General features: G+C 31.8%; 3 protein-coding genes across 3 annotated transcripts; 1 reads left to right on the forward strand and 2 right to left on the reverse strand.

Moving 5' to 3' along the window:
• Positions 1-1,651: 1,651 nt before the first annotated feature.
• On the forward strand, positions 1,652-5,536 carry LOC123692318. Its single transcript, XM_045637057.1, has 5 exons — positions 1,652-1,858; positions 2,552-2,698; positions 3,374-3,466; positions 4,655-4,868; positions 5,175-5,536. The coding sequence occupies exons 1-5, from the start codon at positions 1,792-1,794 to the stop codon at positions 5,389-5,391; spliced, it is 738 nt and encodes a 245-aa protein (XP_045493013.1). The 5' UTR covers positions 1,652-1,791; the 3' UTR covers positions 5,392-5,536.
• Positions 5,537-5,576: 40 nt separating this feature from the next.
• LOC123692041 (pancreatic triacylglycerol lipase-like) lies at positions 5,577-7,412 on the reverse strand. Its single transcript, XM_045636666.1, has 5 exons — positions 7,336-7,412; positions 7,079-7,227; positions 6,510-6,758; positions 5,836-6,166; positions 5,577-5,634 (listed from the first exon to the last, which is right to left on the reverse strand). Exons 1-5 carry the CDS (start codon positions 7,407-7,409, stop codon positions 5,577-5,579), a joined length of 861 nt encoding a protein of 286 aa, XP_045492622.1. The 5' UTR covers positions 7,410-7,412.
• A 1,080-nt stretch (positions 7,413-8,492) lies between these two features.
• LOC123692515 (pancreatic triacylglycerol lipase-like) lies at positions 8,493-11,718 on the reverse strand. The gene is made up of 6 exons (XM_045637306.1): positions 11,670-11,718; positions 10,817-10,868; positions 10,162-10,307; positions 9,420-9,662; positions 8,888-9,236; positions 8,493-8,579 (listed from the first exon to the last, which is right to left on the reverse strand). The coding sequence occupies exons 1-6, from the start codon at positions 11,716-11,718 to the stop codon at positions 8,522-8,524; spliced, it is 897 nt and encodes a 298-aa protein (XP_045493262.1). The 3' UTR covers positions 8,493-8,521.
• Between the last annotated feature and the right edge of the window lie 8,401 nt (positions 11,719-20,119).

Genomic DNA, 20,119 nt, shown 5'->3' on the forward strand with positions numbered 1-20,119 from the left:
GCGGACGTTATAGAGGGGGTATAGTGGAAGTTCGAGAAACATCCATAATGGGTGTATTGATCTCGGATACAGTAAACCACTAGAAAGTTGCGTTTGTTTTCGTTGAGGTATAATCTAGAATTTGTAGAATTTACATTACATGCATATATCGTGGTTTTCATTGCATATTTCAAATTCCCTATGTATTTATAACTTAGAAATATTTATATGTCAATGAAAATATTTCTTTAAATCAAAGGAAAACCAATTAAATGTTAATATAGAGATAGAACAATTTATAATAAAATATATTATTTCAATCGATATAATATGTTTTAATGAATGTAATGTAATAAATTATTAAGTATACAGATTTTCAAATATAAATTTACAATATAAGAAGAAAGTCCTACTTTTTGCATATAACTAAGTTTAATTTAACTGGAATTATTTGTATCATAATAATTTATCAATGTATTCAAAAGTCTCTTCCTAAACTCAAATATAATTAATTCAGTGTTAACATAAAATACTAAACTATTATGTATATGTTTACGGTATCACGTATAAAACAACACCCGTCGCTAAAGCGAAACACTGTTAGGGTCACTTTCTAGTGAGAGAAAGTTGTATTCAGTCTGACTACGGTCTGATGTTTGTTTTTCGTTTTGGTATTGACAAAATTTCTTGTTCTTATGATTACGTTATCAAATCATACTGCGGTTTATTATTAACTCAATTACATAAAACTTAGTGATCTTTTAATAATTATGTATAATTATTACTTAAAAATAAAAAGTTCTGCTACCAAGTAATCGCTATATTACGTTATAAATATTACCACATAAATGAGCATAAAAAGGAAAATTGTTCCATTATGAAAAAAGGAATATGTTACGGTATCACTTCCGAATTCTAAAACCTATCAATATTAATCAACGCGTTGCATGTATGCACGAATACTTACACTTCATCGAACTTTGTTTTTTAACAAGTGTAATTATTAATTCTCTCATAACATCATTTTTTTAACATTCATCTATTGTTCCGTAAAAGGAAATGACTTCTACAAATATTATTTTTACTAGAGTAAAGAGTCAATGAACTCTACATAGATAACCTTGAACTTGACATAGTTTTAGAAAAAACTAGTTTCATTTACAGTTCGTAATAATGAAATACATGTATATTAATATTATAACACCCATAATACTAATAATGTTTTCATTCTAGTAAAGATAGAAAAAGCTCTTACAGAATCTCTCCATTTCATAAAAACAACTGCCCAAAAATATAGATAATAATTCCTTCCGTTAGTCCTAGTCCGTTGTAGTGAAAGATAGACAGATAAATTTTACAATTTATTAACATAAGCGCAGAAATGATTAGTAACGAAAATGATATCTAAAATATTGCGGTATTGAACTTCTTAAAATTATAATCTAGCCCACTGGAGCAATAAGACCATATAAGCGCAGGCACATATTTTGACCATTATCTGAAAATATTGATCAAACTAGTTTAACACTAATAATTAATCATACCATAAAACGCATTTTCCCAATCCCCCTTCATCATAGGATGAAATCTCCCACAGCTTTCTCGATGCATCTCACCAGTGCATTACTACATCGTTATATTTTATTTAAAATTTCACCGTCTATTGTGATAGTAAGCGAGGTGAAACGGCCGGAGATCGGAGGCAAGGAGCAGTGTTGGCTGAGCTCTGGCAACGATCGCCTCATTCTGTACGCCTGTACCGCGCTTTTATAATTCATTATTCGTATATCATAAATTGACCGGTGTCACGAGATGAATAAGCTAACACTTTCGCTGTTTGTGGCGATTTTAGCTCTCGTCCACAGCGCGAGTATATTGGGTGAGTTATGAATATTCATCTTCATCGGTATAAGTGCATTTCAATTTGATTTCTGAAACCCATTTTTATAAATGAACTCTATTAAATCCTCTTCAAATTTAATTAATTAATGCTAAATGCAGTAATTATTAGTTTCATTAATAATTCATAAATACACGAATAATCGTTTCTAACATAAGCAGAGCTTGTAATGCATAACAATAACAGGCGTTACTCAAGAAGTGTTATATAATCAACAAATATCTCGGTCCTTCACATCGTACAACGACCGCCAATGGTCGTGACCAAACGCAGTGAAAGTTCTCGCATGAGAAAGTGTCATACAGCCTAAAAATGTTATAATCGTTAGCATGTTTAAGAGAATTTGTATTCCCTACATGTTGAGGCTTTGGAGAAGAATATAAATAAACTTTGATAGAACATTAGAATTTAGAAAACAATTGAATTTTGAAAAGTAGACCAATTTAATTCGAGGTGAATTTTAATTTATTGTTGGATATTTAAAAAATCAAGTGTGTTTAATTTAAAATTACTTATGAATATTTTATTAAATTTGTTGGATGATTAAAATTATTAACTAGTTAATTGATACAAAAAAATATAATTTCATATTAATAACGAATAACTTTATAAGCTCTTTTTTAAATTTTATCTTCAAACAATAAAATATTCAATAACTATATACATTTTTAGATTTCCTGGATTGGGAGGATGGCAAGAAATTAATAGAGATACCAGAATTAAGAAATGACCAACCGAATAGAAATTGTTTGTGCAAGGGGCCGGCTTGTGTTTGCTGCGTCGATTTTAATATTACATTCGTCGATTTGGGAGGACCAGGTAAATATTTTCTTAAATTTACTTCTTAAACATTAAGCCTAATATGTCCTCTTAATATATTTTATTATAAATGCGAAAGTTTGTGACGATGGATTTATCATTGTTTTTTTTTTTCACGAACAGCTGATCGTATATGTATGAAATTTTGTACACAGACATAATATCTACTAGTGGTCTAGATCAATCAAAGACTACTTTTCACTCGGTTTCACGCGAGTGAAATGCTAAATAATATGTATATAAGGTATATGTAGGCCTCTAACTTTGAATGTACAAAATTAGACACAGTATATATTATTATGCACGTTAAAAAATTACACGTAGTTTTTTTATTAGAACATATTATATTACTTATAATATACTTGTTTATTGCATATTTGCCACGATCAGAAATTATATCAACGAATCGTGAGTTTTTTTATCACACAATATACACAGTAGGAATACTTGTAATGTCTAATGTCGTCAATTTTATATTTTATTTTTATAAGTGCGAAGTATGTTTTACTCAATCAGAAAAATTGGCAGAAATGTAGAGTATGCAATAAGGTATACATAAAATATAGAAATAATTATATTTTGTACATTTGTTGTCCGCGAGGTCCTAGTTATATTATAATGATCTCGCATATTATTTACTTGGAATAATCTATCCCCATATTTTGTAAATTTCAGGATGCGTTCACATGAAATATCTGTCACCCGAAGATGGCTTCTCCGTAAATGTTTCGTATGGAAAAAACCTTCTACACAGTTCGAAAATACAAGGTAAATATATTTATTTAGGCGTGTAGATAAATATTGAGCCTCGTATTAAGGTTTATTCAGGTTTATTTATAGAAAGTTGACTTTCCAGTACTATCGTAATATTTAGAAAGCTTATAGCAAGCTTTAACGATGTCGCTAATTTCACTTGTTTATTTTCCTCAGATTGCCGTTCTGATATTCATAGTATTATTAAACTTATAATTAAGTACCTAAATATAACATGGAGTAAATATAATTGTAGATTTTGTCTTTGATCAAAACTAACATATAAAAACGTTTTACGTTGAAACTTTTCACAATAAATCAAAATTGAGGATACACATAGATGTACCTAATGATCTCACATTCAGTTTTTTCTTTACCGCTCAAATGCAAATCAGCGTACTGAGCGTAGCTATAAAACTCAGAAAGTAATATTTAGGACGTTTTTATGATGTAGTAATTGTTTTTGTTAGATAGTAGATAGTAAAATAATATCGCAGTGCGCTCTTGCATTGCAACAGAAACAGTTATAATGTTCCGGTTATGCACAAACAGTGCACTTGTTCGTTAAAAGTGCACAAAATATTGTTTTCATTCCTTCGTTTATATCAATATATAGAACACGTATTTAATACATTAGATGTGGGTTCGGGTTCAATCAATTAATTTACCTACTATTGAAGTTTGCAATATTAATATAGTTTAGGTATTATAAGTTACTACAGATGTTACTCATATACATATAATTACTTGTGAAATTAGTAATTAAAAAATACCTGAGTATTTTCTCAATTCGACTGCTTTTTTTTTTTTTTTGGTTTGAACCGAATATGATATTTATTGGCTTCAAAATGAATGCTTCCGAATTTGATTTTTAAAAGCTGATGCCTCTTTGTCCTCTTTAAATCTGTTGCAGACTTATTTCTGATTTGATAGTTTAGTTTTTGAAGTGAAACTTCTTTATCGGGGTTGGAAAAAATTAAGTGTAACATTTTTTCGTTACGCGTGACATTTTTCCGTTACGCGCCATCTTTTTCTTATGCCTACTACGCGTGATTTGACGTATTTCTGTAAAGTTGCATATAGTAAATTATTTTTTTGAAAAATAAGGTCATAAAGAAGTTTCACTTCTTACGTGTGTACACTAGTTATACACGCACACATTTTTTTTATTAAAAGTAATTATTATTTCGTATCGATTTACAGGCTCAAACCCCGCACCAATATGCCTCCAAGTGTTTGGCAAATTCGCCCAAGTGTGCGCCAAGTTCAGTGACTTGGCACCAACCGCTGATGGTCTGAGAGGTTGCCTAGAATTGGAACCAAAGCTATTGGGAGAAGCTCAATTGGACTTCCCTATTGGCTGCTTTAAGTCTACACCTGGTGGTATGGAAATGGAAGATCCTCCTGCTGAGGAAGAGTAAGTAGTATGAAATTATTATAATTAATTATTTTAGAAATCGTTTTCAAGCGCTTGACTGTTTGACAAAAAATATACATACGTCAAGTCAATTTAAAAATAAGATGACAAATAATTGAGCCTTCTATATAAATCATTCCTTTTAAAATGTTCAAGTATTCTTCTATAAGAATCTTAAATTATATTTAACGATAGGTGAATATAATGAATTTTTTGTAGTTAAAATAGTAAATGACGTAATACATTTATATTTAAAACATCTTTTTAACCTTACATCGTCTTAATCTATAATAACATTATTTCTAGATCAACCGAAGAACCAACAACAGAAGAAAACACATTCGACGCTGAATCATTTTTAGTCAGCGTCTACCAAACAGCAGAACAGGGTGTAGCATTTCTAAGTAGCCTTCTAGATATACCCTCAAAACGTAATATTACAACCACTATTGCCCCTGCTACTATACAACCAGAAACCCAACGAAGAGCATCTAAAAACCTAAAACATCCTAACCAACTGTGATAAAATATTATTAATTACAGAAGTACAAAACAGCATTTGATAAAAAATAGTTTAAGCTTGCCTAGCTCTCTAGTAACTGAAGTAACACTTCTCGTCCTATTTATTGCTTTAACGTACACTAGGATAAATAAACGTTTTAAATGTTTTAATCGTGTTTTATTTCGACGTAACATTTAACAAGGAAATTATCCCTGGGAGAATGGACGAGCGGGGTTCGTCTCCAAGTAATAGACACCAGTTTGCCTGAAAAAATATATCAATTTAGTAAAAAACTATAATTTGCTCAAAATAAAATATATGTCGAAAATTTTCCCAACATTACTAATTTTGTCGTAATCTTTATTATGCATTAATTTTAGATTACCCAAAATTATCGATAATTCATATCATCTATTTGATTCCAAACACCAATATCATTTGCCATCGTTTCAAAACAATACGTACCCAACTTTCGGTGTCAATCCACCCATTTGTAAGCGGCCCGAGAAATCACACAATCTCAATACAGCTGCATAATAATTCAAGCATTCTGTGCCAGTAAAGCCTCCCGATGTTATTGATTCAGCGAAGTAAAAGAAACTTCTGGCATGGTCGCATTCATTCGAGTTGCAGCCAGGCATGGAAATACCCCCATTAGGATAGAAATCCACTTGGGCTAGATCAGCCAAATAACCATTGACACCGTAGTTTGTGTGAATCACTTCTGTGTAGAGAGCGTCGTTGGGAGCAAATCGATCGATGTTATTCACCCATCCGATTAAAGCTGGGTCTAAACCTGCAAAATTATCAAAATATTAAGCCAGTGATCTGAAATTGCTGAAAATTTTACTTCTTAAACAGATATAATCATTAGTAGATTTAATTTTACGCTCTCTTTACGAAGTTATAACTATTTACTTCTTAATTATTGTATTTTATTTAAATGCGCTAAAAGTGAATGTGACTGAAATAATTATAAAGCATTTAAATGCTATTATCTTAATATTAAATTAAACAGTAAATTATTTCTGCACTAAATCTTCTTCGTTTAATAAGTAATGAGTAAGTTTATTACACAATATAATTAAGTGTAAGATGTATCTGTGTCGAAACATCGCTTCAAAAATCAGAATACATACCTGTAACATAATTAATTTGTCCCCGAACATTTCTGCCAACCACACCAGCTTGGTGGCCACCAACGCCGTGACCAATTATATGATATTGTCCCGGGTTAGATCCAGTTAGGTCATTAACCCAGTCTATAAATCTAGCCACTGCTTGTCCTGAAGTTACGCTGTTCCAGTTAACAATTCTGTAGTTAATAGAATTTGCTCCAGAAGACCAGTCCACGACAATGACGTTCACGTCGGCAGCTGCTAGAATTACTAAAATGGAAATTAAAAAAGAATGGATAAGTATAATATAGACTCTTCATTTTTTATAGTAGATGATTTAATTTATTACATATTATAATGTTTTGAATGCGTGTGTATCTATCTATATTCCGTTTGTAGGTACACTAAAATGCTAAAACTGAATTTAAAAATTTTAACATAAAGATAGATTTTGAAGAAAGACGCGAACAAAGTTTTTAAGGCATCATAAAAACGATGACTGTTTTAATTTACGAAAGAATTTTGGATTTAATAATAATGGTTGATATTTAGAAAGTGGTCCATACTTACTGAGAAACGTACAAACTAACCTGGTATAAGAGCCATGTTGAAATCCGAAGTGGCTGAGTTCATCCAGCCATGGATAAGAACGATTGTTCTTTTGCTGCTATCATAATTTGATTGTTGTAGAAGATTGACATTATTGAATTGAAGGGGTTGACTTCTAGAAGGATTCGATCTGAAAATGCAAAAAAAAAATAACAATGTCTTTAAAACCACTCAACATGAATTTTTGCACAACCCTTGTTAATTTCATTAATTTAAGTAATTTCTTTTAAGATTTTACCTTGTGAACAAATGGTAGACATTAGTAGTTTGGGGGTTAAAACGTGCCACTGCAGCAAGGTCAGTTATTGGCATCCACAAATCTACAAAATGTAGCTTTCCATCGGAATCCTCGGCATACTGGTAACGGAAGCCAGAATCCAACTTTCTTATTATTCTGTCAGTCGGTGAAGCTGAAACAGATTATAAATATTCTTAATTTAAATAGAGTTTATTATCATAGTTCGTGCATGCCACTTGACGTGAATGTTACGTAAAATATTATGTATTGAAACTTGAAAGCATTATTTTAAAATATTTTTTTAATTCAATTACCTACAGAAAAAGTTTTACTTCGTCAATTTAATTATTAGCTTTCGTTTATAACTAAAAGGAAAAAAGTAATCAATTATGGTAAGGTTTATTACTTCACCACAAAGCTCGTTCAAAGAGGGGCCCTCTTTAAAAAAATAGTCTATAAAAATCTTACCTGCACAAACAGCAAAGAAATAAATTAAGAAAATTAATATCAATTTCAACATGTTTCTATTCTTCAAAGCCAAACAAGTATATCACAATTGAACATTAAAAAAACATAATTAACTGATATAAATAATTATAATTGAAATATTTTATCAATGGAGATTACATTTGTGTTGTCAACCAACTGATAAATTTACTTCTAGTTATAGATATAGTTGTAATTTTAAAGCAGGAACTTTTCTTATAGAACAAATCTGAAATTAAATTTAATAATACGCACATCAGAATAGGCTTCTGCACACAGAGCGAGCATCATCGCCAATAAATGAGAAATTTTCAAGGCGAAAGATGCGCGTTGGAATCCTCAAGTTCTGTGATCAATTTATTCCTATTCTTTAATAATAATTGCCCATTTATAAAGCATTTCCATTAAATTTGAATTAAATTTTAGGTAATAAACATACAGTATTTAAATTTAACAGATTTTAGACCCAAGGTGTGGCGAGTACCTAAATCATAAGTGCTCTTTAAAAATGAGAAATATTTAATGTTCTTTGAAATTTCTTATGTTTACCGCTAGGTGTATTTACAAAATTTCATCTTGTTTATTATCGTGTATCTTAAGGATATGATATTATGTAAGCATAAGAAGGAAAAATTAAAAACGAAACCAGCTTGCATTAAAAGTATAATTTATTTTTTTATTTTTTTGGAGAGCGCTGAATTCATCCCAATGCGAAGGGTGGGCGCAAGTTTGTGAGGAAGACGTAAATGCCGGACTCCCTGAAAAGAAAATGCATGTTATAGATCAATATTACGTCTTCACACGTCGTAATTAATTTACTGCTATTTTTTGTAACTCTTCCATGTAACAATGATATTCATTTCCACTACAACACTATCTTAACATACTATGCCTGGAAGATATCGCTTCTTAGCGATAAGGCCGCCTATTTGTACCGCTTCATTGTTTGTGTATTATTTTTGTTTGTTTTTGTTTTGTTTTGTGTGTGCAATAAAGTGTTTTTTATTTATTATTATTAACACTAGGCTAATTAGTTAAGTAAGAAATAAAATAAAAATATACATACGTGGATTTAACAGCCGTGCCTCCGAAAGTAGCGTCACGGTTACCATCGCAATTCAGCTGTTCAGCATCATCTCGAGACGCACAGGCCCTTCCGACGAATTTAGCTGCATTTGTAGCATCAGCAGTGATCGATTCTCCATAGTACACGTAGGCGTACAAGTGAGAGCATGTGTAGTCCTCGCCACACATTGGTTGTTCAGTACCGCCGTTAGCGTAGAAGTCGATCTTTCCCATGGGACCGCCATAGCCATATGCCCCCGCTGATGTATGCAGGACCTCAACAAAAGCTGCATCATCAGCCTTCAGCTTGTGAGGGTTGTGCGTCCAACCGAGAAGTGGGGGGTCGAGAGCTGCAACATTAGATTACAAAAAATAATTATAATTACTTTAAATTACAAAAAATAATTAATTTATTGTTATATTGATGTGTAACATAACTAACTTCTTTTTGCATTCACTTAAGTAATTTTTATAATGATACAACTTCTTTACTAACTTCGTAACCTAATTGAAGTCCTATAGGCACAACATACCGACAATGTGAGGAACAACGCCATTAATCTTCCTGGAAGCTGCTCCAGCCGCATGAGCGCCCAGGCCAAACCCGACAATCCGGATAAGGTTAACATTGTACCCAAAACTGTTTATCAGAATGTTCACGAAATCAGCAACAAGGTCACCGAGCTGGGGAACGTTAGCCACACCCACGGAGTAGCCGAAGGAACCACGGCTCCAATCTACTACTAATATGTTGACGTCTTCGGCGCGGAGGTGAGCTAAAATGAGCAATGTGTCAATGGTAACCCTTTTTTAATAATAAAAATTACAGTTAATAATAGATACTTGAATTGCTTATTTATTTTCTACTCTTCTTGCGTTTTTTAGTTAAAACCCAAATTTAAAACTATTTCCAATTTATGTATACAAAAAATTGCCTTGAAATATAGAATGTACGACTAAATCATAATATCCTTTATTTATTTATTTATTTATAACACTTTATTGCACAAACAAAAATTAGGACAAAATAACATTATAATACAAAAAAAGCCATAGTTTGTACAAGAGGCGGCCTTATTGCTGAGCAGCAATCTGTACCAGGCAACCTTTCTATAGTCAAACAAAAATTGCAGGTCTTTATGTTTCGTTTAGGTACCTACTATAACCACAGAAGTCATATCTTTACTAAACTACTAATAATTTCAGGCAAGTTAAAAAAATTAAAGGCCAATAACGTCGTTTTAATAAAGTTTTAATTGCCTTATTAAATCTCACCTGGCACAACATGAGCGACAAAGTTGCCAGAGACATCATCTCCGTCACTATGTATGGCAATAATTGTTTTGCGACTGTTAGAGAACGAGGACATAGAAATAGAAACTATGGAAGGCAGAAGGGGCTGGCTCACCGTGGGGTTAGTCCTGAAAAAGATTTAACCTTATCTTGATATTTTCACCTTTTTATACAACTATCTTATAATATCGTTTATATAATTTACAAACTTATGATTTTATAAATATGAATAGTTGTTCGATTTCACCTTGGTATGTATTATTTACAGTCTATATCTTTAACACTCAGGGATGCGTATGGTCACCCATCTAATATATTATAACGTTTCACGTTAGGTATATCCAACTGTGAAAACGTTTTTTGAAATCGGCCCAGTAGGAAGTTCCGGATGTGAGCGCGTCCAAATAAACTCTTCAATTATTATATTATATTATATAGAAGACACGTAATATTGTGATGTATTCTGCAGGAAAACCTATTAAAACAAAATAAAGAATAGATAAATTGATATCACGAGGTTGAATTAGAACCCGCTTGTTGCTTTTCGGCACTTATCAATAAAATTGCTGAAGTTCAAATATTTATTAAAGCATCTCAACTCTATAAAACTAAAAATTAATAGTTATTTTATACGAACGGGGTAAATAAATGGAAGATAACATCCGTTGTCTGCATAGGGTATCCATGCGCTGAAAGAAAAATATTACAATTAAAATAATTGTTTCAGTGTAAAAATATGTCGTCGTCAAGCGATTTATAAGTAGGTACATAAAAGAGTATTTCATCAGCCAGCCAGTCAATCACTCATATCTCTTATATTTAGTTTAGGTAAAATTGTTTTATTCCTCTAGGTATCTATGATTATTATCAGAACTAATTAAGTTTTGTTGATGTTTAAATGTACCTATGTAATAGTTTCCTATTAGTTATTACATAGGCTTTCGCCACGACGGAGGTTTTCTTTCTGAACTATACTTTCTTCTATATATATTATTCTCATATTAATACTTCGACATACCACATTTTTATATGGTAGATATATATTAATTGTATTTTCTTATATCACATTTAATTAACATTATACCTATTAATTATATATTTCTATATCTCAATTGAATTGTCGATACCAATTATTAAATAAGTACATAATTATCTTGGGTATTAATATTATAATCTGCTGACAAAAATGGATTAAAAAGATAATTTCACTGATCCTGTTCAGTAGAAAAGATCAAATGGCTGATATCAATAAAACATTATAATATTATAAAAGGCAATATGAAAATATCATAATCCATTCCACATCAACACTATCATGCTTCGTATTAAAATTATATATTTTACACTCTAAACTTTATAAACTCCTAGTTAACATAACACACACATTCACAAAACACACTGTATACAAAGCACAATTTGTAGTCGTTTTCTTTTTGCTAAAACACTTTTTTTTTCATCACTAACTTTAATCACTTTTAAACCAATCCTACCTGCCAAAGCAGCGCACAGGATGAGCGCACATTTAACTACCAAATACATTGTTGGCAAACTTCAAAGAGTCGATAATAAACTATATCATCGTATTTTATATAAACCAAATTATCTGCGATCGCTACCTTCTGGGAAATTTTAATACCGACATATAGATAATGTGCATTTTGTCCATAAAAACGTCTGATAGCATTATATATGATAGCTTAAAAAGAGACTACTGAATGCTGCCTATATTGTGATTTATTGCAAGATTGAGATATTATAATATGTAATTTGAAATTTTATCGAAATTTAAGCCTACACCAAAAATAAATTGTCCAAGTGCATTAGAACCATATTCTGCCATTGATATTTTTCGTAATAGAAGATAATCTGGTGTCTGATGTTTCAGCAAACTCACACATTTATTAATTGAACTTGACTTCTCTAAGGAGCTTCAGAAATTATATATTTAGTTACTCTAGGTACCCTTTTAGAATCATAATATATAATCTACTAGCGGTCCGCCCCGGCTTCGCCCGTGGTACATGTTTACGTTTTCTCTACATAAGAACCATCCTCGTACTTCAAGGAATATAATAAAAAAAGAATTATCGAAATCGGTTCAGCCGTTCTCGAGTTATGGAATTACAACGAAAAGTGGCATTGATTTTTATATATTACTAGCGGTCCGCCCCGGCTTCGCCCGTGGTACATATTAACGTTTTCTCTACATAAGAACCATCCTCGTACTTCAAGGAATATAATAAAAAAAGAATTATCGAAATCGGTTCAGCCGTTCTCGAGTTATGGAATTACAACGAAAAGTGGCATTGATTTTTATATATTAGATAGATATCGTCTTCTATCTTCTTAAGTATAATATCTTAAATATAAATACAGTTTAAAAATATTAAAAAATATATTCGCCATAATATGATTGTGATTAAAAACTTCAATACAATGATTTGATTGAATATTCTGCACAGTTTGTGATTTTGAGAATTTTATCATAAATATAGTGTTCATAGTGTTATACCGGTCACGATTAGAATTATTTATGTATGTACGTATTAGATATTATTTACATAGCTATTTCCGTTTCATTTTACATTATACCTCTACTTGATAACGTTGGGTATTTACAATTTTCGAATTATCTTAAAACTCTTAATTAAAAGATAACCATCTAAGATATATTTTTATCGTCATTTCCTTGATTACTTGAATCTGTAACATTTCGTTAGATAATGCATTAATGGAATAATAAGGTCAGCTATCTGGGGGCACGGTAGTGCCCCCGCCAAGACGAGCCAAGCGAACAAGCGAAGCGCACGGGCACTACCTACCTTTTCTCGAAGCGCTTCGACGTTTTTTTGAACCCTCATAACTTGGGTTTGGATTATGCTAGATCAACAAAATTTTCGGGATATATTGCCAATAGCGGAATTATTGAAAATATTAAGTTTTAATTACATTAGCTTTTATACTTCAGATTTTATTTATATCTAAAAAACGCTAATTTCGTCACTGACTCACTGATGATCATCAAAATTCTTAAGGTATTTCCTAATGTCCTAGAAAGCTGAAATTTTGTATGTAAGCTAGTATTAGTACACAAACAACAAAAAAATTATAAAACTTGTAACTTTCATCCCCCAACCCCTTAAACTAGGGGATGGGAGTTTGTATGAGACCTGTAATTTTAAATTAAATTTTGATGACGCTAGAGGTCTAATCTAATAATCTAAAACTTGGTTCCCTAGATATATAATATATATGTATAGGTACTCATTGTTAAAAAAAAAAAAAAAAAATAATCGACATATAAAATTTTGTTACAAACAACTTACAAAAAGAAATGAAATCCCACCAAAAACATTTTTCATGTAAAATGTTGCCAAGACGAGCCCATATGACTCGCACTGTCAAAAAGTTATCAGATCTCATGTAGAGCCAAGCTTCTAACACTACACGCCCTAACAAGGCCTAACTTCACAAACTCTACAACTTAATCAAAATATGTGGCTTGGCCGTTCGTTACTACAAGAACTATTGTATAACACAAAAGTAATGAACAGTGAATTAATTTTTCACCTTACGCCGATGTGAATGTAGCGAAATGGCCAAGCCACATATTTTGACTAAGGTGTAGAGTTTGTGAAGTTAGGCCTTGTTAGGGCGTGTAGTGTTAGAAGCTTGGCTCTACATGAGATCTGATAACTTTTTGACAGTGCGAGTCATATGGGCTCGTCTTGGCAACATTTTACATGAAAATGTTTTTGGTGGGATTAAAGATTTACTAAATGAAGTGCTCTTAACAGACAATTTCATGAAACCACCATGTCATTTAATAATAAGATTAATTAAATGTGTGATATTCTAAAACCTGCTATAAACAATTGTAAAAGGAAGTGTTTCTTAGATTTATTATATTATGTGAACCTTTTTATTTATTAATATCATCCCAACCATAGCGCCTACCGCTAATTCATAATATGTAGAGTTTGTTTTGATAGAGTCAATCTCAGGAACTACTTACTGATTTCAAAATTGTTTTGCCTATGGATCGATTCCCAGTCGTGGCGATTGTATTGTGAAAAATTTTGAATACATATCTATTTCTTTTAAAAAATAAAGGAATGTTTCCTTTCAACAAAATTAGCTATCTCCAATATTTTGAGTGCCTACTTTTAAGTAAAAACTTTCCACCATTTATACCACAAGCGAAGCCGGGGCCCTTCTGAATTATAAAAAAAAAATTATAAGCTCACAATGCAAGTAAAACTAAAAAGCATAGATATAAACAATTGTTTGTTCTATAACTCAATAGCCATAAATAAATTTATTACTAACAAAATCAGTGCATCAGTATTTAATATTTCCTATAATTTTTAGTTTTATCAGTACGATTACAGATTGATTAGATCGTAGAGGTAAGCTGTAAGTGATTTTTCTAATTATATGAGAATTATATTATCGTATTATTAGTACAATGCGATAAAGAGTCGGTATTTTTTGATCCATTTAAACAGCAAATGAGCTTTATTTTATTTTTATTGATCAAAGGCAAAATCAGACGTTTTGTTTGTTCGTTATATTGTGATATTATTATTTATAAATCAAATGGATGTTTTTATTTATTTACTACTAGCTTTCCACCCGCGGCATCAACGGGATTGGATTTCCGGGATGAAACCTATCCTATGTCCTAATTCTCGGGTATCAAAATATCTCTATACCAAATTTCATGCAAATTGGTTCAATTACATAAAGTGAATATATACAATTAATTATATGTAGGTAAGTATATAAACAACAAATCTTCACTTAAAAAATGCTATGCAAAATTAAAAATGCAATCTTGGTACATTTTAAGTTTTAAATAGTTACTCTGTTTTTCGTGCTGGCATATTTTTAATTCAGATACACAATACGGTTCCTTTTGGAATGACTAAAATTGATTTTAACTATGAATCATGGGAGTAGATTTTGATTGTAGAAATTCAAGCTCATTTGTAAGATTCTTATAATATTAGCACTCCCTTCAATAAAAAGGAGCAAATTAACACCTCGTGGTTTTTAATAGGCCAAAGCAAAAGGACTATATTGGATTTGGCCTGTTAAAAATCTATGTAAATATTGGGAACGTTTACTGTGGAAGATAAAAAAAAAATTGGTTGTCTGTAAAGTCGGTTTACTGACGATAGTTGAACGTGACAACGATTGTGCTTCTTTGTCGCTCGTTCCGCGCTCTCGCTTGCACTTCAAGGCCTTACGGAACGCCTCAGAGCGAGGTAACGCCGCATGAGTCATGTTTTTTCGTGCGTGCAGCCGGCTCTATCGAATTATAAGACGTTGTCACGTCAAAAAATCAGGCATAATTTGTGAGATTATTCTATATTCACAGAACACAGAAGCTTACTACCTTTACGAACTTTCGTTAGGCTTAGGTGGTGAATGAGTTTAATCTCGATAGTACCTAGTATTATCCAGATTCTTCAATGACATTTACTATGACTGTGTTCGTTTGTAATCAATTATATGCTTTTGCACAATGTTTTTTCTCCCCACGAAGTGGGCACGGTATCATCACTACATAGTCATCACTACAAAGTCGCTTTTTCCTTCCCTGTTTCCCTATGTCCCTTTGTATGCTTAAATCTTTAAAACTACGAAACGCGGTAAGCTGTATGTTAATGTGTGTGTAATAGCTACGTATTTAACTACTTCCTATACTTGCCTCCTTTTTCCAATGAAATCTGCAATGATAATATACGTTCCAGCGAAATTTATAGACAAAGATTTTAATATTTTAAATTGAAAATATTCATATTTGTAGTAGTAGCGCCTGCCTTAAAGTCAATGCAAAGTTTAGTGAAATGAAAATTGATAGCAATTTTAAAGAAGTATATTAATTTTATATTTTCGCTGTACCGAATATTATATAGATACCTATAGTTCGTCAACATTCGCAAGTGTAGGTCGCAAGGAATAAAGGACGTAATTATTTTGTATGAAATAAAAACCAACTGTAATGTCATTAAAAATCACGGTTTTCGCAATTATTTTTAACCGACTTCAAAAAAAAGGAGGAGTTTATCAATTCGGCCGGTATGTTTTTTTTTTATATATGTACACCGATTACTCCGAGGTTTCTGAACCGATTTACGTGATTCTTTTTTTGTTCGATGCGGAATGGTGTCGAATTGGTCCCATAAAAATTTTATTCGGTTAGGCCCAGTAGATTTTATTTTATGAGCATTTTTGTTTGTAGGTATGTGTAAATTTTGCAAGTGCAAGTTTGAAGTCGGTTGTTTTTAACGCAGTTATCATATTGTTATATCTACCTATATTATAAGACGTCCGCGTCGCCTCGTACCATAATTCAAAAAATAATAATAATAAAGAAATTTGATTACGTTGTCTTTTTAGTTTGATTTTTTCACAGCTTGAAGGAACCGTAGACTTGAGTATTCGATATAAATTTCAGCTATAAAACTCGCACTTGACCGATTTTTTTTTCCTTTTGAGGTTCAGAATACTCAAAATTAACCCGGATAAGATCTTGGGTATAGTTGTTGGCTACATATATATTTTTTTTTTTTATTTAAATTAAACGCAGGCTAGACATACTTTTAAGATAAATAGTCAATAGATAACTATAAATATAAAATTAAATATCTGTCATGACGACGATCAGATAGTGTATTTTATTAATACGTTTGCTACAGTAGAAAATATTGATCCCATTTATTTTCATTTATTTTTGTAAATCAGCGATAATTCTCAAATACCCTTAAAACCATTTTTACATTATAAAAATGTCTCTCTCCATAATACACGGGTATCGCCATAAGGAAGATACCCGGTCCTTTGGAAGGCTTACGTGGGGACACAGGTCCATCACGCAGAGGCCCTTTAGAGAATTTTAATGTGTTGTGGGACATCAGCCGCAGCCTGCCCATGACTGCACTATAGATATACAGCCCTGGGCCTTTAGACAAACGTACATAACGCCATGGAATAGAAACTGCTAACGCTAATTATTGACATAAGCTCATGACATTTTGGTAATGGTTCGGTCACACTACCAACGACGAAGACGACCACGACCAAAATTCCAATCTTGCCGAAATTTGTTCAAAATCAATATTTAAATCTCTCGTCATTCTAGTACTCGGAAATAAAAAATTTCGAGGTCAATTAATAAAAAAATAGGGTTTTTTTGCGCTTTTCGCTGAGACGATAAGTTTATCATACAATCACCTGAACCAAAATTGTAGATCATCTAATTATTATCTATAAAAAATGTTAAATACATTCTTTTCTAGGAGCCTCCGTTTCTATGAAAAACCTGTTTGTTTATTCATTGATCTAAAAAAAAATGTTTCCAAACACCAATACGACAGGAAATTCTTAAATGTCATTTTAATTATGTTTTGCACAATTTTATTTAATTGCGACTGGTTGAAAATTTTGTTCGTGGTCGTCATTGTCGCTGGTAGGGTGACCGAATCCTTAGGCAAAACATCGTACGCTTATGTCAATTTCTATCGATAGCGTATTCTATTCCTTGGCGTTTTGACATTTGTCTCGGCGCTCTGGGCAGTCCGCGGCCGATGTGTGTCCTACAATTATTGCAAAAACAATGGACAGGAATAAAACTGGTCTATGGATAGGGGTGTTGAATGGACTGGTAGCCTGGGTCTATGGGGACTATGGACGTCTGCCTTTTCGAACCATTTTTACATTATAATATTGTTATTTTGTTTTTCATAACCGGCCTCTACGCTTTACGCACAGGACGAAGGTTTTAGTCTAACACATAGACTACTTCTTTTACGTAATACATCGTTGATAGTACATAACTAACAAACTTAAGGATTTTATAAATAGTAGAGATTTTCGACATATTCTTATTATTAAATTTATTTATTTTTTACCAATAACATTGAATAATTTTAGTTTTGAGAATACATAATTTGTTTTGTAGTATTTCTCATTAAAATAAAGTACGTAATTAAATTAATTAATTGTAGTATAAATTTATATAATACAATTAACATTATTACATATACAATTAACATTATTACAGGTTTTGGTATTGTCAATTTACAACGAAGGCATCTTGCACTATTCATAAGACACATTCTAGAGTGTACTGTGTCCATTTACTTGCAACTACATTAGCAACTTTGTTCAGTTCAGTATTCTGAAAATCATGTTTTATACTTTTTCAGCGCCGTTTTTTGTCGTAATTGGGTTTTAGTTTTTTTACTTTTCATTATGAGTGGTAAATATGAGCTCGTATAATTGTATATATAAATATTTTTATACAATCAGCGTCTGAAATAACTGATAAGAGACACGTTCCATTAATCCATAGTACACCGAAGCAGGGAAATGAATGAATGACTGAATGAAAATGCTTTATTGCCTTGAAAATAAAATAAATCAAAGACAAGACTTAACAGAAACAGCAAAGGGCGGCCTTATCGCTAGGTAGCGATCTCTACCAGGCAACCCTAACATTGACAGGAAATATTACTAACTGTTAAAGATATGTTATGAATTAAATCTATCTTCTGCATTGTTAAGTATAAAAAATCGTTTGTTCCTGGGCGGCGTTAATATCTAAAATGATTCGAATTTAGAAAGGAAGTATAGTATACAACATATTATGATATTATAACATTTGAAATAAGAGGTAGAATTAAAATACTATAAAACGATTATAGAATAACAAAAATTTTTATAATGGGAGTTCTTGGCTTGTTTTTGGATTATTAAATCCGACATCTGATGACGATATTCATAAATAGGTATCACGCTGTGGTATCACGTGACGTAGGGCACTGTCGCCTCTCTCTTTTACGTGGCGCTCATGAGCTTTCATATTTTAGTGAATTAATTTTCAACCACACGACACCGCGAATTCACTTCAAAACTATTACAGAATAAATAGCCTTACTCAGCATACGTGGAAAATTCTTTTCTGTGATTGATTACGGCTTATCGACAATTATTGATTTTATCGAGCAAATTTAGTGTGTAAAACAAAATAATTATATTACCAACACGTAGGTAAACACATAAACAAAAACATCGCTCAATGATAAGATTTTTGAACGTCATTTGTTGTCATAATGTTACGAATTCCAGACAAAGTGAAATTCTGTAACGAATTTTATTTCTTTGAGGCTATTTATTTGTATTATCTTATTATATGTCGAACAGTATTTTTTCATCCTGTTGTTTTCCATTTCAATACAATTTATACCAGTAGATTAACTCTAAAGAAAATCATATTTTGTACGTACAAACGTATTAGATCACTAGCTTCCGCCCGCGACTCCGTCCGCGCGGATGTCGGTCTTTGCGTGGATGGTTTATATCTATTGGACCCAAATACGGTTAGGTCTATAATAATACGCAACGTGTGTTCGCGGTACCTACTACAGAACAACGTCTATGGATAACTGAAAAATTGAGATTAATTTTTTTTCTACGTATTTTTCCAGGATAAAAAGTATCCTATTTTACGCCCAGGATAATAAGGTATAATTATACCAAGTTTCATCGAAATCGAACCGGTAGTTTTCACGTGATGTCTTCACATACAGACAGACAGACAGACAGACAGACAGACAGACAAAAATTTTTTTAATCACATATTTGGGTTTGGTATCGATCCAGTAACACCCCCTGCTAGTTATTTTTTCAATATTTTCAATGTACAGAATTGACCCTTCTACAGATTTATTATATGTATAGATAATTGGGCAAACTTAATTCTAGCACAGAATAATAACTAGTATATGAGGCCGTGAATAAGGCGATTTTAAAAGCACCAAAGCTTTATTTATTGCCTTTACATCTTGTAAAAATGATTTAATTTCAATGTGGACTTTTTTAATGAGTCATAATGAGCCTTATGATTCATGCTGAACAAAAAACATTATAT

The sequence above is a fragment of the Colias croceus genome, chromosome 1 (genome assembly GCF_905220415.1).
Source record: "Colias croceus chromosome 1, ilColCroc2.1".
Taxonomy (NCBI): domain Eukaryota; kingdom Metazoa; phylum Arthropoda; class Insecta; order Lepidoptera; family Pieridae; genus Colias; species Colias croceus.